General features: G+C 32.1%; 2 protein-coding genes across 2 annotated transcripts; one reads left to right on the top strand and one right to left on the bottom strand.

The window, feature by feature from the left end:
* Positions 1-803: 803 nt before the first annotated feature.
* On the bottom strand, positions 804-7,363 carry LOC107609379 (nudix hydrolase 3). Its single transcript, XM_016311327.3, has 18 exons — positions 7,256-7,363; positions 5,755-5,825; positions 5,493-5,675; positions 4,823-4,903; positions 4,657-4,753; positions 4,357-4,572; positions 4,174-4,260; positions 3,922-4,028; positions 3,577-3,751; positions 3,313-3,512; positions 3,166-3,247; positions 3,012-3,077; positions 2,836-2,913; positions 2,626-2,721; positions 2,426-2,532; positions 2,168-2,336; positions 1,575-1,658; positions 804-1,500 (listed from the first exon to the last, which is right to left on the bottom strand). Exons 2-18 carry the CDS (start codon positions 5,793-5,795, stop codon positions 1,120-1,122), a joined length of 2,250 nt encoding a protein of 749 aa, XP_016166813.1. The 5' UTR covers positions 5,796-5,825; positions 7,256-7,363; the 3' UTR covers positions 804-1,119.
* A 12,792-nt stretch (positions 7,364-20,155) lies between these two features.
* Positions 20,156-21,848, top strand: LOC107609831 (dicer-like protein 4). The gene is made up of 4 exons (XM_088494492.1): positions 20,156-20,293; positions 20,442-20,618; positions 21,059-21,406; positions 21,654-21,848. The coding sequence occupies exons 1-4, from the start codon at positions 20,156-20,158 to the stop codon at positions 21,846-21,848; spliced, it is 858 nt and encodes a 285-aa protein (XP_088350618.1).
* Positions 21,849-24,119: the final 2,271 nt, after the last annotated feature.

The raw sequence follows: 24,119 nt of genomic DNA, 5'->3' as shown, positions 1-24,119 counted from the left end.
CGTTAAGGAACCAAGTATCATGCGCAAATACTACTGTTCATGATACAATAAAGCTAGCTCTGCACTCTGCAGAAACCTAAAATATTGTCAATTATTTTATATCGGGAAAACAATACATTGCAAAGAGAAGAGCGAAAAAAGCAGCAACCCAAAAAGCAAATGCTTACTTAATATATGCTACAATAAGAGGAGTTAAAGGTAATGAGACGGTTGTCTCTAGCAAAATAATAATTAAAAAAAAAAAACAATAATCTTATCGTATAATCCATTATTGTTGAAACAATAATATTACATCAACAGTTTCCATGGATGATTCCCAACGACAAAATAATGTCGTTTATCTGAGTAAATAGAAACAAATAAGTCTTTAGCTAATTTGACAGTGACAAAATAGTTCTTAATTAATGTATTAGTTAGACAGTTTCTATTACAAATTAACGATAAAATTGACCAAAAAAAATCAAGATTGTATTGTCCTACAGAAAACATGATCGATGACTAAAATGAACTTCTTTTTATTATAAAAAATTGCGTTTGAATTGGTGGCTGATTCACATATATAAAGGAAAAAAGAACTCTAGATACAAAAGTGAACAATTTTAAAAAGTGTTGCAAGACGTGATTATTATTAGATTTTTAATTATAAATATATTTAATTTACGAAAAAATATTGACTTAACTCTAATATTTTTTATATTAGAAAGAATCTAACTATAAAATTAAAAACAGTGTAAGAATTTAATTGAAAAAAAAAATACAAAAACTTAATTAAAAATTTAGTAAAATTATAAATACTAACCGAATAATTTAACATTATTATTATTATTATTCAGCAACGGCAATTTAGTGCCAAAAATCCAAAATGAGCAATAATAAGCCAATAAGTCACTGAAATTATTATGGATGTTTATTGTTTTTCCAGTGAATGAAAGGAAAGCGAAAACATTAGACAAACACAATACATATTGTTCCATTATTTAGTAGCTGGATGGCTGGATCCTTATTACGATGAATCAACAAGAAAGGAAAGATGAACTTGGTTGATTGGTGTATATGATGATGACTGCAATGATATTGGTTGATTGGCAGAAATGCTGATGATAACATAGCAGAATTATTTTATATTTGGGCGAGAATGGGAAAGTTGGGAACTATGTCAACAGGGACCTCAACTGTCTCCAAGTTTTTGAGAGCAACTTTGAGTGGATCTGTAATCACACCGTACTTGTCGAGAAGCGAAGCCGCAGCCTGTTTATCACCTTTGGCTTGTATGGTGAGTATCTCCCTGCTCAGGCTTTCAACTGCATCTTCAATCTTTGAAAACTCAACAGAAACGGTTTCATCCGAGTTCACCACAAACCCTCCTTTCTCGTGAATCCAGTTGAACTGCAATGCCTGTCCTTTCCCGTGAGCCTCTTCTAATCCAAAACGCACTGACCGGAAGCATCCAGCCAGAAAAGAAACATACATAGTCTTCACTAGACTTTCAGAGAGCAGCCCCTGCTCATTTACCACATCAATTCAGTTGAATTATGCTGCATTGTCACACACAAATCACAATGATGATAACTAACCTTGGAGATCAAGAACCTCAATGCCCATAGGCCTACTATATCAGCTTTTGCTTCTTCTATTGCTGAGTAGAATTCTTGCAATTCCTGCATTAAAAAGACCGCACTTATCATGTAATTATACTAGATGCATTCGAGCAACTCCAATGGAGCATTTTTTTGGAGTTTCATATTCCACATATACATGAAATAAAATGGTTCCAAATTTCAGTTTGTATTGGATATTATTAGAGATATAATCATTAATGTTGTCTTCTCCTGTTAGTTTAAATTTTTAGGATGACTGGTTTTATAACATGGTATCAGAGCGTTCTTGTTTGAGGGAGAAGTGTTAGAAGAGATATAACCATTAATGTTGCATTCTCTTATCAACTTAAATTTTTTAAATGAGTGATTTCATGACATGATTAATAAAACGAGATCGATGGTTATATTTTATTAAAAAACCATTGAAACCAAATATTTAAATGATAAATCTCATATTTAGTTTTAAATTACTATATGATCCCACAAATACTGATATATCATTTTGCAGAATCTAAAATAAAATTGAACTGAAAGTTCATCAAATATAAATGTTATAAGTTATAACTAACCAATCTCACAGTAGACTTCTGACCATTTGGAAGTGTTATGGTATGAGGTCCAATCCCATGCACGCATTCATGGCAGATAGTATGCGTGAAAAATGATTCAAAATCTACAAGCTCTTGTTGTTCCTTAGCAACACAGACTTCAGCTATTGGCATAAGAATGTGCTCAAACCTATTCAGATTTCAGAATTGGAATTGATGTCAGAGAGTGGACTCATACATGAACAAACTAGAAATTAAGCTGAAAGAGAGAAATTCTACTTTGCCTCTTGAACATTCTTAAGCATGACCATAGATGTTCCGCGTTCTTTTACAATACGCTCATCATTCGGTAGATTGAAAGCAACAATTTGCGGTCCCTTGACATCCTGATCAAAAGAAATGATTGCATTACAAGTAACTAATAATCCCTTGTAAAATTTCAGAAATAACATGGTGAAAATTTTACATATCTATCTCACCCCTGCATTATATATAAGCTGGATAACACGGATCGGTGCTGCACTCACATCTTCTGATTTGTAAGCATTGTCCATCGGGAGATTTTGTTCCAGAAGCTTTATTTAGTTGCAGAGGAATTATTATTTGATATTTTAGTCACATGAGATCTATAATTTTTGTTTTGCATAATTTATACACATTGGAATTATTTAATTAAGAATATATAGTACCTGCATACTATCACCAAAGAGTTTCAGTTGAGCAGTTGCTTTATCGTCTCTAATTCCAATAAACGCTTCGAATGTAGCCTAAAAAATAAGTCATTATTACTCTCTTCAATCAATTTATGCCACCAACGCTAAAATGACTTTGTTATAGACACCAATTAATGATTCAGAATTATTACCTTATATCCAAAAAGTTTATCCTCATAAGTTTCATATGGCCCAATTGTGACATCCAACTTAGAGTCCTGCACAGAAAACATAATTAGAAGATCCTGAAATTTCTTATAAATCACATACACACAACATAAGCATGCTACAAGAGTAATTAATTACCAGGTCCATCCAAGCAATATCCGATTCATAATAATCATTTGAAAGGAAAGCATCAGCCTTAGCATGCAGCAGCCTCTTCAAACTGCACTTGGAAAATATTTGAATGAGTGAACAACCACAATATATAAATATATATACCATGAATACCTTGGTGAAGTGGTAATCTCCCCAGCTTTATGTAATAAATCCGCAGCTTTTGCAAGAAGAGACTTATACTCTTGAGAGTAAGGAACCACATGTAAATCATTATCATCATCACTGTTACTGTGCCTTCTAATAACGCTGAAAAAGCCTGTTGCCTCTTTCTGTTGATCCTTATCCAGATTCCCCTTCCAAGTTTCAAACTCCTGCAATTTTCATCATATTTTTCAATGTATGCTTATTAAAATTAAATATAGTTATGGGGTATACCTTTTTGTCCATGTCTTGGGGGTAGAAATTAGCACAAAGTGGTTTCTGCACGGGAAATGCAGCTCTGTATTCCAGACCCTTCCATGCTGTAACTGTCTTAGTAGTTGCATTAGGAAGAACTTTTATTGCCGAATCTGCACTTGTCAAAAATGCTTCATCCTTGTCAAGGCTAGACCTGCCAAAAACAATGGTGAATAAAACATATCACTTTTTTGAGACATCAGCCCATGGTTACCACGTGTCAGTCACACATCAGCATCTCTATTAACCATGTTAACGCTTAATAGTAAAATTGAAAATGGAAACTTAAGTGCAGTTAATTTCACGTGAAGTAGGATAGTATACCAGGGGCTCTTGTTAATCTTATAGTAGGACCACTTCAGCTTATTTAACTCTGATTCATCAGCATGCTCCTTCAACCATTCTCTCAGATCTGGATTACTGTACCAAGACTGATACGCCGGAATTAAAAAAATATACAAACTTGTATTAGTACGTAATAATGCAGTGCCAATCAAATTTTACAGATGTTCACTAAAATTTAGGTATAAACTAATCAAGGTACAAAATGAAAATAATTGCATGCAAATTAACTACCTGCACATAAAAAATTTCATCGATTACTGCTGCTGCTTTCACAATTAAAGCAAGAGCCTCTTTGTCTGAATCCGAAAGCCCTGTCAACTGTGAGAAGTTCCAAGTTATTTCTAACATCAAATAACGGGTACCACAGCATCTTGCCTGAACTAATTAAAACTAATATGATTCAAGGATACAAACCTCTGCATTGAGGGAAATAGGAGCATAACGATTCAGTTGCTTTTGTAGTGCTAAAGTGCGGGCAACAGTGTTCTCTTGGTACCTCTTTGTTATTATTTCAAAGAGCTGAGCGTATTGTCCATGAGCATCATAAGGAACATAGTGTGGATCATTTTTGGCCAGCAAACTTTCATACTCTTGGTAAGTGACATATTTAACAGCAGAAACATTTTCCCTCTGCCAACCATGTTAAAAATTTCCGTCAGGTTTCTGTTTTTAGAGAACACACACAATCACACATTATGCATAATGCATGCTCACCTGCAGAGTGAAGGCCTCTAGTGGTATTGGATCAATAGTTGTTACCAAATACACATCATTATTAATCTCTTTTCCTCCATTATTCCTGGCACTGCCACTGCACCATCGATCAGATTTATAGAACTTTATTAATCCACCATACAGGACAGGACAGACTAATATTTACCTTTCTTCTTGGAGGAAGGAAAATATAAATTCGAATGCATCTTCGGCAAGTGTTACGCCTAACTCTTGCTGGAGCTTCCTTCTGAAAATTCAATCATACATATGCACAAAACAATAATAGTAATATTTTTGTATATGCATTCCATATATGGCTGCTAATTATAACAAAGATTCTCGTTATATCATGCTATTATTTTTCTCAAAAACTTAAACCGATAAAAAAATGACACATAAATAGCTATATACTATAATAAAAATCATTTTTAGTAACAAATTTTTAATGTTAATAATATAATAGTCATTATATGTGTTATTTAACTCATGTTTTTGCAATAATTATATGTTTGCTTTTATTATTATATGTTATAATGACAATTATATATTTTTTATTGTTGTTAAAAAAGTTTTTACCGCGAATTATATAATTACCATTAAAATCTTTTAACAACAAAGAATAAAAATTGTTACTAAAAATGATTTCTAGTAATAATATCTCTAATATACCTCTCAGGCAAGAGGCTTTTGAGATGATTAATAAAAATCGAACTCTAGACGTTTAGATCATTGAAATTCTGATACCATGTCATATATAAATTTCTCTTAGTGGTTTAACTTAGACACGCAAATTATTATATATCTAATAAATATATAGAAATGAATGAATTAGGTACCTGGCAGTTGTAAGAGGTGAATGAGGAGATATTATTATTGCAGCAGTGGAGGCGTCCCACAGGCCTTGGAAGTGATGATGGCGTTGCACTAGGAGCAACTGTTGCGTCTTCTCAGCAAAAATCCACACATGAACACCACCACGCCCTTCAACATCATCATGCTCATAATCCCCACTACCCCCTCTGCATAATAAATAAATAAATAATATGATAATCAACTTGCATTGCTATATATATTCACAAGAGGAGAGGGGTTGCTTACCTGTGTAGCTGCCTCTTCTTCTCCGCTCCACACACCATCATCGTGTCGCTTTATCACCTGATAATAACTAACTATATATATGTGCATGTATATATCAAAAGTCACATACTCTCTAGTTAACATGTAATAAGTAACTAATATAACATTTGAGAAAGGCTAGCTTATCACCAACTTTTTTTTCTTAAATTAAAAAAAATATTAGAATCATCAGAATTTATTATTTTTTATTATTATTTAATTATTAATTTAATTTTTTTAGTATAGCTCTTTTAATTTAATAATTCAACAACATATTTTATCTCATATTTTTAAACATTAATGATTAATTAATAACCAAAAACTATAAATTTTGATCATTTTCTATCATTTTTTTTAATCAACATTAGTGAAAATTTTATCTTTTATTATTAAAAATGTTAATCAACTAGCTAGTATTTTTTTTCTTATTTTTTCTTTTTTATTTATAATTATCTTGTGAGTAATTTAATATTAGTCAAATTTCTATTTTTTTCACTAATTATGAATTATGAATTAATTAATTTTTTCGGCAACCAACAAAAATTAAAAATAATCTTCATCAACAAAAAATTAGCACATAAAAATTGAAAAATTATATATCTATCTAAGATTTCTATTGGCTAATTTTTATTATTTATCATATTTATCTTTCAAATAAATAATTATGATTAAAAAATATATTTTATATAGACAGATGTACAAAATGGAGGTGTTCAATTTTTTTTAGTATAGTAATAAAAAGTTGCTCACTAAATTATTTATTAACTAGAAACGAACATTGCTCAATATTAAGAGACTGATTAGAGTAGGATTTATGATCAATAATATTATTCAAAGTAAAATATTCGACATAAAATGATTTTAATTTCTTTCAAGAATGTTCTTAATTATTGTTAATAAATAAAGATAATAATCATTTCTCGTAATGTGTATATGCATGTATTTTTTTTTTCATTAGATCACTAATTATGATGACATAATAATTAAAGAAACACTTAATTAAAATCTGTCTTGCTTTTCCCTTGTATGATTATAGATCTTTATAAAAAAGAGAATGTAATTGACCTTAAAAAAGAATTTAATTAATAGAATGAAATGGATAGAGGTAACCGGTTAACATATTAATTACCAAAACACATGCACGAGTATGTATATACACAGTGATTATATATATGAAAATATTTTTATACAAAAATTGTAGCTAATATATAAATATTTATTATATTAAATATTTTAATCAAATATATTAAATTATTTAATTATTTTTTATTATTTTCATATCAAATTATTCATATGAATAATTATCATATTGGATATACTGAAGCTACAGCAACCTTACTTGGAACTGAGTCCAGATTAAGGTCTCAAACCTATGCAAATAATAATTAATAGTAATAATTTAAATTTTCAAAGATAGAAACAATCTGTATATATCTACGTACCCTAAACAAAGGGTTTTGGGGAGGGGAAATGCAATACATACATAGATTTGCTTCCTCTCCCTTGGCAACTTCTGATCACACTCACAGTATCATGAACTATATATCTCGATCTAACGACAATTCTTCATTTTAGGCAATGAACCTCATGAGAATAAATAGGAGTGTTGATGGTACGAATAATTTGATTGACTGTCAAAAACTGATCTAATTTAATTATTTTGGTTTTGAATTTGTTGAGTAATCGAATACAATCAAGTCAAATTCGATTAAATTTGACCTTAATTAGTTCAGGTATTGATTATTAAGATTGCAAAATCTGAACCAACTCGATTACTCAATTAGTTTAATATTAATTTAAAAAAATAAATAATTAAAATTTAATAATTTATATACAAATTTATTTTTTAACTTTAAAATATTTTAAATTATAATAATTATTTAAATTTGAATCGATCACATATTTTTTTTTATTATTATATATTTATAGTATTTAAATAATTTTTAAAATTTTTTTAAAAATTTTAAAAATTTTATTTTTAATTAAGTATAATTATTCGAATCGATCCAATCTGAATTTAATTTATTAGAATTAATTCATGTCCCCACACACTAAAAATCATAAATTAAACTAATTAAAATTTAATTGATTCTATTCTTATTTTCTTTTAAATTCGAACCATGAATATCTCTAATGATAAATATACAAAGCTAGTGATGGGACAGTGATACCATAACCAATAACCCAAATAGATAAGTGTGTTCCAAGTGATAACGTTCATAGATTAGGTAGTGTTTATTTTGAGGTATTGAGATAGAGATTAGGAGATTGAGACTTAGTATTATGTTTGTTGGTTTATAGACTGGTACTAAAATTTCAGTATTTCAGTACCTCCAAAAAGTAGGGATATAGGAGACTAAAAATTTTAGAGATAGAGACTGAAACTTTAATAATATTTTATACCTAAAATACCTTCATTTCAATTAATTAATTCTAATTTTATCTTTTGTACAAATTAAATTAAAATTTTATTCTTATTTCAATTTCTGTCTCCCACTTTACACCAAACAGAATACTGAGATTTATTTTAATTTCTGTCTCTTAGTTTCTATCTCTCAATCTTAGTCTTTCTGTATCTGTCTCTCCACCAAACGCTCCCTTAATGTACGTGGGAGCACGCTACACGCACTCTGCATTATTTTTTATTTAAAATAAATAAATAAATAAATTCTGATCTTTTATTTTAAAAATAAATATATCATCGACTAATTAAAAATATAAAAATTATTTTTAATAAAAATTACAAGATGTCTAAGTTTTTTCGAAAAAATTATTTTTTTTATAACAAAAAGACTTAAATATCATACTTTTTAAAAATTAATAAATATTTTTATATTTTTAATTAAAAAATACCGTATTTAAATTATAAAATAATAAAAAAAAAACAAAAACAGGCCTAGCCTCCTACCAAGTTATGGCACCCGATCAATCTTGAAATTTTTTTTTACCGTGTAGATAGGTAGTTTCATTCGTGAATAGAATCAATAAAATCTAAAAGAGCAAGATTATAAATATTTTCAAAGTCTCTTCTATCCACATTTGATTTGAATCAGATAAGAGTTATTTGAACTAATTCATTAGCTACTTTATTTTCGTTTCTTCTAACATGAGAGAACATAACAGATCTTAGAGATGATGCTAACTTGATGCAATCAAATAAAAAAGAAACCAAAATAATTACTATGATTCCGGATTACTTTCACATTATTACTCAAAAGAATAATATCAAAAATAGTAAGGCTAGAGAGATAAGAAAAAACAGTTAGAATATAAAAAAATTAACATTTATGGACTTTTTGGAGGCCCAACAGACAGGCTTGAGATTCTGCATCATGAGCTTGTAAAGGATAAGCTTCTTTCCTCGTGGCTGCCAAGAGGATCCTTCTTGATGAGTCTCGAATTATGAAATAAAAATAGAAAAAGTCTAGGGACGAGCAATTTTTTTATTTTCTGACCAGTACTTAACCATCAAAATAAAAATGAGTGATTTAACATCATTAGATGTAATCTCACACTATTAAAAACACTATTAATGGCCAATTGACGATTACAAAACACCAAAATTACTGCCCCTAACATTCCTCATAAAAATAAGTTTATGATAACATTTTCTTTTAAAAGTGCAATTTAATTAAGTGATTATTGTTCATTATTGTGACCCATTACCTTTTGAAATTTCGTTAGCAATTATAAGAACAAAGCATATTAGAGTATGAGTCACCCCTCACCACCAATATTATAAACTTTAATTTGTTTGTGAAAAATTCTGGATGATCCATTAACCACTACAAAGATTTATACATTTCAGCAAATAAAATGTAGATAATAATTGTCCCCACTTGAATTCATGAGTATGGTCTATGTATACCAAATTAGGAAGGGCTCCATCATATTCATCAACTTGAAATTAAAGTGGTCCTGCAATGCATCATAATATAGGCTATATCTTAAAGACTAAATGAATGATTTAATTTTTATCTGTATTTTCTGATTTAATTGCAACTATTACCCTATAGCATGAGAGGAAAAGCCTGCACATCTTCTCAAATATATATTATTCTCTACACTTAAGTTTAATTGATGCATACAAAGTTTAAGTATATGATTCAAATCTCAAAAATTAAAAAAACAATAGCCATGCACAAATATAGCACATGGTAAGTGTAATTGACCCATCAGTTTCGAGCAAAAAAGGAAGTGGTCCCTTAAACCCTGGCAAATGAAATGAGGATAGGTCAGTTGAACAAGTTGACATTCTTAATTAGTTTCCTCTCTTTTTTGTTTGAGCATGCATGTGCATAAATGTTTCAAGTTGATTGTTGTATGAACCGTGAAGTGTTTCGTATTTGCTTAGTTGGGAGTTTGGGACGTATCATGATCATCAAAAACAACAGGACACACCCGCGTGATGCGCGAGAACTTATAAATTGATTTATAATAATAAAAAATTATTATTTTTACACTAAAATCAGTAACTAAAATCAGTTACTAATATATTTATATATAATATATATGTAATTTTTTTTATACTTAAGATGGAGTTATAGAGAGATTTGAATTCGCAATTTCTTAAATGAGTATAAAAAAATTATGTTATTTGAGCTATAATAATTCATTGGCATAATATATTTATAATTTAATTTATTTTTAATTTATATTTATATTTTAATGTGCATTTTATACTATGACTAATTTTAATATACATATAACATAGTCCAATAATAATATATTGCCATGTCTTTCAACGCGTGTTTTACTATTTTTCTTTTACAGCTAGTATCCTATTTTGAGTTTACCTAAACAATTCCTTTGCATCTTCATTCAGAAAATAGCATTTTTATTACTTAGTGATAATTCATTTTTAACTATGCATATGCATGCATTAAATTTAAAATCATATTTATTAGGTTTCTTAAGATAAAATAATATACATAATCTATCTAGATTTAGACTTCCATAGTACACAGAAAGCTAATGATATAAAATTTTTGTATATATTTTTTAGAGGACTAAAATGAAAAATTGTTTTATAGTAAATTCTAAAATAATCTATATAACTCTTAAAACAAAAACATTTATTGTAATAAATGTTATAGTATATATAATGAAAACTAATTTTATCAATCTATATATTATATAAATATATATTAAATTATTTGTTTAAGTAAATTTTTTTATAAAATATATAAAAATCAATTCTTTTTTCTATTTAATTTTGATAAATGAGTTAGATTTTAAAAAATTGATAAATAAATACAACAAAAATAATATATTTATTAACATATCTGTCGATAATTCATTATACTAGATAAAATATATATATATATTCTATTATAATAAGGGCATTAGAAAATATCCACGACATAATATTTGAAAAACAAACCAACTTCACAATATTTTTATCATATTTATCTACAACAATGTAAAGACAAAATCTATGATATAGATGGCATGAAACATCCCCACAGATGGATTTTAGGTGTCGTGTACCGTTGACGACACTTATTCGATGGCAAAGTATTGCAGGTCAATAAGCAATTGTAATTATTAGTACACTTACAGTAGAAGAATTTAAATTACTTTTGATACTCTCCCATAATAATAGTACAGTGTTAGCGCTAATAATAGAGATATTTTTCACGTCCAAATAATTTTGATATCTAAATTTATTTAAATAATTTTAGGTCACATATTTTTTTTGTTTTTTTTTCTCACAATTCTTCTCTTTTTTTTTTTTTTTCTCATATTTTTTCTTTGTGTTTCTCTTCCTCTTCATTCTTCTCCTTTTTTATGCATTTCTTCTTCTTCGCGTTTCTCTTTCTCTTCCTAGTAAAAAAACAGTAGAAGGTGAGGAGGAAGAGTTTTGAATTGTGCATAATAAAAATAAACCGAACATATTATTATGGTAAAACAATTGTATAGTACTAAATGAATAGAACATTATCCATTATATAAATTCAAATTCGAATAGCTTTCTGCATAATGAACCGAACACGTACTCATGGTGAAACAATTGTATAGTACTGAATGAACGAAATATAATCCATTATATAAAATCAAAATCAAATTCAAACAGCTTTTTACATAATGAATTGAACCGAATACATACTCATGGTGAAACAATTGTATAGTACTGAATGAACGAAACATAATCAATTATATAAAATCAAATTCAAACAGCTTTTTGCATAATAAACCGAATACGTACTAATGGTGAAACAATTGTATAGTATTGAATGAATGAAATATAATCCATTATATAAAATCAAATTCGAAACACCTCTATCTACAATTTAGAGATTATCAATTCAATTCAATTCAATTCAATTCAGATTTAGAACACCTGCGTCCATTCAATTCAATTCAATTCAATTTAGCAATTGCATTCCATTCAATTCGATTGAAAAAATAATCCATTAGCAAAATATTGGTGTTGTTGGTGATGACGATAACGAAAGAGAAGAAGAAGTTGTTGGTGATGACGATAATAAAGAAGAAGAATCTGCGTGCGCGAAGGAGGAGGAGGAGGAGGAGGAGGAGGAGGAGGAGGAGGTATACGTGAATTTGAAAGAAGAAGAAAATGACGTATGCGTGTATTTGAAAGAAGAAGAAGAAGAAGTGCGGGAGGGGAGAAGAAGATAAAGCGCGTGTAATGACGCTCTTTTAATGAAAGTGATTTTTATTGGTATTGGACCTACTTGAATAAAATTTGGATGAAAAAATACTTGAATGTGTAGTATAGCCCCTAATAATAATATTAACTGTTATAATATTATTATATTAATCATTGCAACAACTTAATTATTTTTAATAATATTATTCTAAAAAAATTAATAAATATATTAATTCCTAATTATTTCAGTTAATTAATAATATTATCTTTTTAATAATATTTTTAATTATTGCAAAAAAAATTAACCATTTTAATAATATTACTTTAAAAGAGTTTAAAATAAACAAATAACAAATTTTATGGACATATACGTATGAGTTACGGTGTTAACTTAATCACATAATCACATAAATGAAGGTCTAGGGTTCTCCAGAATAATCCTTCCCTTCCTTATTAATGGAAGTAAAAAATTCCTTTTCTTTTTATCAGAAAAAATTTGTTAATTAGTGAACCTCTATTTTTTTTTTTGGATGGTGCCTGGCCAACAAAGGGCCTAGAGCACAACAAAAACAGACGAACTATCCAGCCCCCACCCAACTCGGATATCAATCGTAATCAGTTCCCTTAGTCCGCCGTTCCTCTTAAGCTGCCGAAGCAAGGCCGAACCCTGGCCACCCACGCCTAAAGCCAACAGACAACTACATCCCATTCTGGTTCAGTGCAAACTCCGTCAGAAAGTGCATTCTATTCCTACTGAAGTTCTTCCGCGGATCTCTGACAAGACCGTCCCGTCTCCACAACCATCTCGAGCTTCGGTTTGCTTCTACTCTCTCTGAAACTATGAAGCATCAAAATCTGTTGATCTGGCGAGCAGTCCACTTCCACAAAGTCCACGATGATTCCAGGTTCTCCTTGCCGCCTCCCACAACTGGATACTTCATCCACGCCTCCTCAGTCCTCTCAGTCTTCTGTTGACAACCCCCCTATGTTGCAGCAGCAGCACTGGATGTGTTGTTGATTCACTGACTCTTTAACCGCCATGAGACTTCGTCTGCCACGCCTAATCCCACCCTTCCGATTGCATTCATTCCCTTTAGTATAGTTGTCCGCACATGCACCAGACATAACCTCGCCAATCTACCAACAATCGAACCTGAAAACCCTAGATCAATGTGAAAGAGCCCACCTTAGCAAACTCCTCCGGCAATGCAGCAACCCTCGTGGCCCCCTCTGCCTCATCTCCAAGCTCCGCCTCTGCTGTCTGCACTGTCACCTGGAGCATCGAGATGTATGCCACAGCAACCTAATTAGAACTCCTGAACTCCCAAAAAACTCCTGCCGTCAGTCATGATCTATTTGCCAATCTTGAGACGGCAAAATTATCCTTTCGAAGGATGTTCTTGATGGACCGTGGCTTATACATGATCCAATTCTAGTGGAGAGTTCCCTGACCTGTGAGCTTCGCCACTTCATGCGCTAATGAGTTTGCTTCTCTGGGCACCCAAGTAAAACCACAATTTGGAATGCCTCTTGCTAAATGTAGTATGTCATTTAGTACAACTTGAATTTCTGCAATTGATGCATGTGACTTTAGCGCCTAAATGAGTATCTGATTATTTGATTCTATGATAACTTTCTGCATTTAAAAATTTTGTGACATAATTAAAGCTGCCCTAACCGCTAATGTCTCCGCAGCCAATGGCGAAGCGGCGACTATGGTGGAGTTAATTATTGAGAGAAGGGTTCCATTATGGTCTCTAAATACCGCTGCCGTAGCACCCAAAGATTGAGCTCCAACGAATGCTGCATCAACGTTGCATTTGATCCAACCTTCCAGTGGCGGTCTTCAGGTAACCCTGCTGCCTGGTCTCGTTACATTAGTTGAATCCTTTGTTGGTTCTTCTATCATTTCCGCAAATTCTAGTTCCATTAGTTTAGCTTTGCGAATCACCATTATAGGATTAGGATTGATCTTCTGATATACTGTTAGATTTCTCGCTTTCCACACCTCCCAAACTAGAAAACCAACCTTACTGCTGCAAAGATCATAATTAGTCCCTGCATTCAGCCTCATTTTTCCTAGAAGATCCATCATCCACTTCCCAAAAGAAAAAACTGTTAGGGTCGTAGGACAGCATTGAATTTGGGCACCAAACCAAGCTGTCATTGTCCAGGGACATAGTAGCAATGCATGCTCAGTGGTCTCTGGTTCCTGCAAACAAATAGGACACATAGGGGTGTTAGTGATTCTTTTATTAAAAAAGATTTCCAAAAACAAGTAGTATGTTATGCGAAGTCCGCCATAAAAAGGTTCTGATTTTTTGAGGAACTCTTAATTTCCAGATCTCCTGCCATAAATACTTTAAATCTTCACTGGTAGATGAGTTATTGTTATTACCGGAGCTCCTTTCATTCCTAGCAACATGATATCCCGTCTTGATAGTGTAAATGCCATCCGTTCTGAAAGGCCAGCAAAACCTATCCTCCCTTCCAAAAAAACTTACTCGAGTTCTAATGATTTTATCGACCGAAGCTCCATCAAAATACATCTTTAACTTATTCATATTCCACCCCTCTCCCTCAAGAATTAGATCGTTCACAAACTCAATATCAAGGTTTCTAATGACAAGATCCTTATCCATATTCATTATCCACTTATCTTCCAAAATTCTTACTCGCTCTTCATTCCCTATCAACCATCTTCTATTTCTCAAAATAAAATCCCTGCCATGAACAATACTTTTCCACATCCATGATGCTGCCCTTCTTGCCTTAGCAACTTTAAAGTCATCCTTTGGAAAGTAAGTGTTTGTTTGGGTGCCATTATCTTGATAAAAAAAGATATTTTTTCAATGAAAAAATATCTTTTTTATTTTTTAGCGTGTTTGAAAAATTTCTAGTAGTAAAAATAAAAGCACTAGAAAAAAATATATCTTTTTTGAGAAGCTGTAATTTACATCTTTTTTTAAAAGATCTTTTTTCCTTAAAAAAGAGATATTTTTCATATAATAAATAAACAAAAAAGTACTTTTATATTGTTATACCCAAACATAATTGATAAATAAAAAGATCTTTTTATATGAAATACCCAAACATAAAATTACTTTTACTTTTTCATAAGATCTTTTAAAAAAAGATAACTCGAAAAAAGATCTTTTTTTAGAAACTCACCCAAACAAGCCCTAAATAACTTTAAGTACCTGAACCCAAATTGCTTTAGGATTTTCCGAAATTCTCCACGCTTGTTTAACCAAATAAGCTATATTATGACTATATAAATCCTTAAACCCAATACTTCCATCCTTTTTACTGGCACATATCTTATCCCAACTCTTCCAATGAATACCTCTTTCCTTACTTGAAGATGTCCACCAAAATTTGGCAATTTTCTTACTAACCCGTTCACAAAAACCTTTGAAAAAAAGAATCACATTCATAGTATAAGCAGGTAACGCTTGAACTATTAATTTGATGAGGACCTCCTTCCCAAATTGAGTAAGAAGTGTGAAAAGGGGAACGAGTGGTTGAAGCCAATTAAGTGAGGGTGAATGGGTTAGGTCTTAAGCCCAATATGGATTTGATTCAACCGGTTTGGTCCGATAACTTAATTTTGGACCAAAATCTTTAAAATTTATGTTAAAAATTTATACTTTAATTATTTTTACATCTTTAAATAATAAATTTTAATTTTTTAATTTTTTAAATAATAATTAATTTATTGAATAATTATTTATTTACTTTGTGGAGTTTACATTCAACGATCAAATTTTTAATGGTAAAAAATGACTATTTACTCATCAATAAATACAAAAGAGAAAAGAAAAACATCAATTGCATAACATAGCTTTTCTAGAGTTAAAGGAATGAATACCCTACAACTTGGCCATTAGTTTAACGATCTTATTCACACTTGAGTCGCCACAAAAGGAATAACCATGTCATGATCCCCACTGATATGTGCTATCAATGCGTAAAATTTATTTTCCATTGAAATCTTCATGAAAGTTTTTATTCATCAAGTCTCAAGTATCAAGAATTTTCCAGAATTAACTAGACAAATATAATGTATAAATATTTTTAAATTACTGCAAAGGGATTGTTAATTACGATGACTTTTAAATGTTATATTTAGCAGTGTTTTTATAGAAATAAAAAAAAATTAATTGAGTGTCAGAGTATTCTAAAAATACTCTAAAAATACTACAAGAGACAAAATATTTTTCGATGCCAAAATTGACGGTTAAATTTTTTGTCTTTTCAACAGTTTATCGTCAATACGGTGAAAAAATATAATTAAAAATAAAATATTCAAATTAATATCCAACCGTCTATTATTTTGGCGACATTAGAATGTGTTAATATTATTATCACGTTATCGGCAGAGTAATAGGTCAAAAAAATTTTTTTTTAAATAAATCAAGGAATATGTTATTTATTTTTAACATTTATGATATCGACATCACTTTCCGTCGATAAATTTAGACGATAGAGATCCTTTTAAAATTCAGATAAATGGTGTAGATATATTATATAAAATAGACCACTAGAATGTTGATTTTTTACTAACTAAAATCGATGAAATTACTGTCGACTTTTATCAATAAAAAATCTTACCTGTGCATACTTTCTGCCTTTCTCATTTTGCTCCACTTCATCACTTACATTTTACTCATGAAATTAATTTCGACCTTCTCTATTTCACCGCCGCTATTTCACCAACCTCCTCTCTGCTACTGTCGCACCGTAGTTGCTGTGCTGTCGTTACATTGCTCCGTCACACTCACACCGTCGTCAAATCCACTACTAATCATTCTCTTAGGTCTCACTTTTCTAAATTCTTCTCTGTAAGTTTTCTATCTTCTTACTCTCTTTTATATTTTCTGTAACCTATTTGAATTGATTTGCTAAAACTGAATCGATTTGTTGTTTATGTTGTGCAGGACAGGGGAGAATTCTTCGTACATGATGGTGGATCACGTGTCCTCTAATCTCATTCTTTCACTTTTCCAAAAAATGTGTTCTTTTGCTTGCTTCCTAGAAAAAATGGACAATTTATAACTGCTATTTTATAAAATAACATGTTAATTTAACTCGATAAAACAACAGTTGATGATTTATAACCGCCTTTTAATTAATTAAAAAATTGTCATTTTATTTGGATATAACGATAATTTTTAACTGTCATTTTAAACATTTAAAAAACTGTTATTTTAACAAAAAAATTGTAACGATTTTTAAAAAACCGTCATAATTATCGTAATTTTTAAAATGACACTTTAGATTACGGTTTTTTTTTTTTTATATATAATGATAATTTAAATGGCTGTAATTATCCAAGAAAATTGCCGTATTAACCAACTTTTTTTTGGTAGTGTTCCGCCACTAAAATATCCAGTTCGCCGAAATCTGTTATTCTTGCAAGGCACATAAACACAGGTTATCATGCTCATTGTTATCCATTCAATTATTAATTTATAATAATATGCGGGAATTTGGAATAGAAAATATACATCATCACACATACAAACTTAATAATTGAGTAAATAGCAATGAGAAGAATTGAGATCTTACTTATCTTGTTGGTTACTTGTCTTATATTTGTGCATGTTTTATTTTTATATGTTAGAGTTTTGTATTTGTTTAATATCCACTCTCAATGTATATATTTGTGCATGTTTTATTTTTATATGTTTTTTGTATTTGTCTAATATCCACTCTCAATGTATATTTTTAAGAGTAATGTTATATGACTAATAAATATTATATTATTGGTGAGTTCTACCCAATCCCCTCTATTTCAACATGTAAATTACCCCTCCTGACGTGGCATGTTTTAATTGGATGCTTGGTTTTAGTTTGAGTTAATTTAACTCAATAAGAGTTAATATCTTAACTAAAGTAGGGTAATTTTGTAATTAAATATTTTTATAAGAGGGATAAATATATAATTTCTATAACTTTACTTTGTGCAGAAACTCAATTCACCCCGGTCCCATTTCTCCCTGAAATTGAAAGAAAAAAATCAACTCAACTCTGTACAATGGAAAGCTGTTTCCATTTCCAATGAAGATAATTTTGCTGGAGAAAAAACGAAGAAAACTGTGAGCGCCTACGAACTTGTAGAGCACCCAGACTACTCCTTTTGTTTTGGTGATATTGTGTTTGCGGCTCAAATGATAGTAGCTGTCTCACGGCTTGCTCAGACTCAAAATCAATCATCCCCATTCAGAGTTCAGAGCTTGAGCTTCAATGGCGACGAAGAAGTAGAACGATGATAACACCAAGAAGGCGGGCTTTACTCACTAGTGCCCCCCCCCCCCAGTCCCCAACCTTCGTTCTCACCGTCGAAGAAGCCGTACGCTAGCCGTCGTTCTCACCCTCAAGCAGCTGACTCGCTTTCGCCCTTCCCTCAACTCCCCTTTTATAGCAAAACAGTTCTGGAACTGCCCTCCTGAGGGTTTTTTTTAGATAACTTATTTTTCATGAATTTGATTTGCCTGAATTATGATACAGTTCTGAATTTATTTGTTATTGATTTGATATTGTTTGGAAATTTTGTTATTGATTTGATATTGTTCTGAAAATTTTCATGATTTTTTGTTTCTTCAATCTGATATAGTTCTAAAATCTGAGATAGTGAGCGTGGTCAAAGAAATTCTGACCTATACCGAGAGCAAATCTCTCTCATGCTCTAAGCCAATCTGTTAACCATAACTCACAGAGCTGTCAGCCAATGCTAACCTTGTATTAGTTAGATAGTTTCAAGGATTGGCTTCATGTTAAACTGATTCATGAAATACTTACTTAATTTCTTGTGTAAGATAATGGCAAGTCAGTGACTGACTTGAAGGCGGAGGCTTCTCTTGAAGATGGGAACCAAGTTTATTGTGTAGATGAGTTCCCTGATAATCCTTTCCTGTGATGTGTTGGGAATGTTACTGGTTTCGAAGATGGTAACATGGAAGTGAATTGGGCTAATGGTTTCACAACCAAGGTATGTCCTACAATTATCTGTATTCATATGCTTTAGTTTAATGAGTAAGCTAGAAAATTATTATTTATTTATTTTCTCAACAGGTTGCACCTTATGAAGTTTTTCGAATTGAAAAACATGAAGGTTCATCTGTTATCTCCATTCTTCATGAAACTAATGTTGAAAAGTTACCTCAAGAGATGATTGAACACAGAAGTCTACCCTTTGACAAGAAGGGAAAGGTGTGTAATATGCATTTCCTTGAATATTAGTAGCTGTTGTTGACTAAATTATTTAGGTGACACTAAGATATATGTCTCATCATTTTCCACTATGATTCTTGATTTGCCACACATAGGCTACCTTTTTTTTCTTCATTTAGTGATTTCGAGAACTGGTTGACCAAAAACCATAAGCCATTGAGGATGAGATTCCTTTAAACTTTCCATCATTTTAAATCTTAAGTAACTTTAATTAGTTATCTTAGATTATTGATGACTTTGTTTTTGCAATGCCGATACTTGTCCCAATAGGAGGACTATATCTAATATTCCATATTGTCTCTTCCCATTGTTGGTAGGGAGAGAAGGATCATGATGACATGCCTGGGCATTTTTAAGAATTTCATATTGACTATGAACTTTATGTCTTGATTTTGAATTTTTTTTTGTCTTCGGATTTTTCTCTCATTATTGTAATTTTAACTGTCAATAACAGAGCCACAGAAGCTGGAGGAGTTCTTTGTTGATTTGCCTCCTGAGCTTTGCGAACTGAAAGTTGTGGGTTTTTTGAAGGATATGGGTAGTTCCATATCTTTGCTACCCTCAGTTATGAATCGTCTTGGAAACTTACTGGTTGCTATTGAACTCAAGCAAATGCTGTCTCCATTCTTCCCAGAGGCAGCTGAAATTAACTCCCATACAGTAAGGCCAGAGGTACTTCTTATAGATATATAAGTATTATATTCTATTTCCTTCATTTGCTATTGTTCTTGTACTGTGTGGAAGAATGTCGTGGTTTAGAGTTACTAACAGTTGTGACAACTACTAGATTCTTGAAGATCTCAACACTGAGAACTGTTAGGAACGGTTTTCGCTTGAAAGACTAGAAGTGCTTGGAGATGCTTTTCTCAAATTTGCTGTTGCACGCCATTTTTTCCTCACACATGACAGTCTTCATGAAGGAGACCTTACTGCAAGGCGTTCTAATGTTGTAAATAATTCCAATTTGTATAAGTTGGCTCTTAAACGCAATTTGCAGGTGAAGTTACACTTTCAAGTTTCAACCAACATATTCAATACCTATATAGCAAAATTGATTATTTTGGATTCTCCTTTCCTTTGAATTTATATGATATACAGGGCAACTAATTTTGGTCACTAGATGTGCTGTCAAATAATTTAATATATGCTAAAATTGGCTAGTAGATAAAAGACATGCTTTGTGGGATTTGGATCTTCCTAATTTTTCTCTTTGATGACATGAAACCTTTGTTTAACAGAGAAAAGATTACCATACTTGGAAGTACTAACAAGGATAAATGGTCTTGAAAAATTGTAGAAAGTCTGAAAGGGTGAAAATATAGAAACTAACAGAAGGCTTGTAACTTTGCTTTTCATGTGTGTTCTACCTTGATAGAAGCTTTAGAATTCCTAATTTTGTTACCAACTTATCTCTACCTTCCTGCCTTATAATCCCAGGTCTATATACATGATCAGGCGGTTGATCCCTGTCAATTCTACGCATTTGGCCGTCCTTGCCCGATAGTCTGCAACAATGAAACGGAAGAAAGTATACAATCATGTTTAACTTCTGTTAAGGAGCAAGGAAGCTCAAATGAAATCCAGAGCAATAAAAATCACCACTGGCTATATATAAAAACAATTGCTGATGCAGTTGAAGCTTTGGTCAGAGCGTTTATAGTTGACAGTGACTTTAAAGCTGCAATTGTATTTCTTACGTGGCTTGGCATACAAGTTGGTTTTATAGCCTCACAATTGATTAATGTTTGCCGAGGAAGTGTTGGCTATAGTCCTCTCTCTGCTGATGTATAAACATTCTTTCCCTCGAAGATAAGTTGGGATATCACTTCATTCATAAGGATCTGCTTCTTCAGCCATTTGTGCATCCTTGTAACAATAAGCATGGAGGAGGTTGCTACCAGGCAAGGATCCTTTACTGTACACCCCAATATCTCAGTTATGATAGGAACTATTTCTGTACTCTATAAATCTGAGAACTCCGTTACGACACTGATTATTTATCTGTTGTAACCTGACATTTCTTTTTTTGCAGCGTCTGGAGTTTCCTGGAGATGTTGTGCTAGATTTTTTGATTACTTCATACCTGTACTCAGCTTATCCCAAGCTAAAGCCTGGTCAATTGACGGATTTGAGATCGTTGTCTGTTAACAATAAGGCATTTGCCTGTGTTGCTGTGGATCGCAGTTTTGATAAATTTCTTTTATGTGATTCTAGCAACCTTTATTAGGTAGTAAAAAAGTATGTGGACTATATTATAAGACCTTTATCAAGTAATGTCAATGAAGGGCCAAAATGTCCAAAGGTACTAAGATCCATTTACATTTACTAATATGCATTATATTTCTTTTGCCATTACTGATCTAAGATGAGACTTCTAAAGTACTATACTTGAAACTTAATTTTGGAAATTTTTTTGGTCTACAGAGGTTAGCTATTATTTTTCAAATTTTTTTTGGGGTATATTGAATTTGAGTGGCTTTATGAGCAATAATAGATTGAAAGTACCACAACCATCCATAATTCAATTTCCAAATTTTTTTTTGTGATTATCTGTTGTAAACTTGTAATATGTTTTCCTTTACTGCGATAGTGTTTGTTATTTTATTTTATTAATACTTTATAGTAAAGCCGTTTTCATTAATTTGTTTCTAATATTGTCATTTAACTTGGTAGTATTATGTTGTTTCCATTAATTTTAATAACAATATAAAATAAAAAGATGAAATATTGCAACTTCACTATTGAACGCAAAATGTGTTGATGTTTAATTGATAGCGGTTTTTGTTCTCAACAATAAACCTGGAAACTGGACTGGACCGGTCGATCAGATCGGTTTAACCGCAAACTAATAACACTAACAGACCGAGCAGGCATATAAAACTGGTAATTAAAAAACCGGCAAAAAATTGTTGAACCGCACAAAAACCAACCGTTCGGATCGAACCGGAACCAGGCCGGTTTACACAAAAAAAGGGAAGCTCATTCGTTTCTTTCTCCCTTTCTCCGTTTCTTTCTTTCAGTCAGAGAAATCACCCAAACCCAACCACAAAACCCTAGCACTGTAAGCCTACACCACCGCCACAAGGAGTGGCATACTATTGCCGTCCGTCGCACTCAAAGTTCGCCATCCGTCATCTAGCGTCCCTCGTGCTCCAAATCTTCAACCCCTGTTTGCTGTCACCGATCACGGTTGCTTCCTCGACCTTGGCGTCCGTCGTCTTTGTTTGCTCAGCCGCGGTTCCTTCGTCTTTGGCATGCAAGTCTCAGCTATTAACACACAAAATTCACCACAATAAATCTCCTATGACATGGCAGGCAATTTTTTGCAAAATGATAATTATGATTATGCTCAACCTTCTTCTGAACAGGTGAATTACATGGGGAGTGGTCCTAGGAATCCCAACAATGATCCATATTCTAAGACATACAACCAGGGATGGAGAAATCACCCAAATTTTGGATGGAGGGACCAACCTCAGAGACATCAGAACTTCAACAATAGTTCTCAGGGTGGTTTCCAGCAGAACAATGATTTGGAAGCAATATTGACAGGTTTCAGACAGGAAACCAGAGCATCCATCAAGAACCTGGAGATTCAAATGGGTCAATTAGCCACAAAAGTCACTGAAATTGATCAGAGGACCACTAATAGCCTTCCTGATAACACAATTCCAAATCCAAGAGAGGAATGCAAGGCTATCACCTTGATAAGTGGACAAGTGGCAAGTATGGAAGCACAAGTTATGCAGGAAATCAGAGCCTCCATTAGAAACTTAGAGGTGCTAGTGGGTCAACTGAGCAAGCAAATACTTGAGAGGTCTGCAAGTACATTTCAAGAGGATGCAGTGGTGAACCCAGGAGAAGATTGCAAGGTTATTCAATTGAGAAGTGGTAAAGTAGCTGGACCTGAGACCAAGGCCAATGAAGAGCTAGTTGAAAAGGAAGCTCCAGAGGAGAAGCAGGGAGAAGTGGAGCACGCCCCTCCAAAGCGTGCAAACAACCCATTCCCAGACTCTCTTGACACTTATCCTACATTGCCAAAGGCTCCTGAGTACAAGCCTAAAATGCCATATCCTCAGAGACTTCAAAAGGAGACCAAGGACAAGCAGTTTTCAAAGTTCTTGGAAGTCTTCAGAAAGTTACAAATCAATATTCCTTTTGCTGAGGTTTTGGAACAAATGCCTCTCTATGCCAAGTTCATGAAGGAGCTGTTGTCAAAGAAGAAGCCTTTAAAGGGAGATGAGACAGTGGTCCTGACTAAAGAATGCAGTGCCATCATTCATAATAACTTACCAAAGAAGATGCCAGATCTAGGAAGCTTTCAAATTCCATGCACCATTGGGAGCACAACCTTTGAGAAAGCGTTATGTGATCTAGGAGCAAGCATCAATTTAATGCCCTTGTCTGTGATGAAGAAGCTGCAGATTCAAGAGGCACAACCCACAAAGATAGCATTACAGATGGCGGACAAATCCATGAAGCCTGCATACGGATTAGT

Source organism: Arachis ipaensis, chromosome B7 (assembly GCF_059453495.1).
Source record: "Arachis ipaensis isolate K30076 ecotype BB chromosome B7, ASM5945349v1, whole genome shotgun sequence".
NCBI classification, from domain to species: Eukaryota; Viridiplantae; Streptophyta; class Magnoliopsida; order Fabales; family Fabaceae; genus Arachis; species Arachis ipaensis.
Note: the sequence above shows the minus strand (reverse complement) of the source record. Positions and strands in the feature narration are given on the sequence as shown.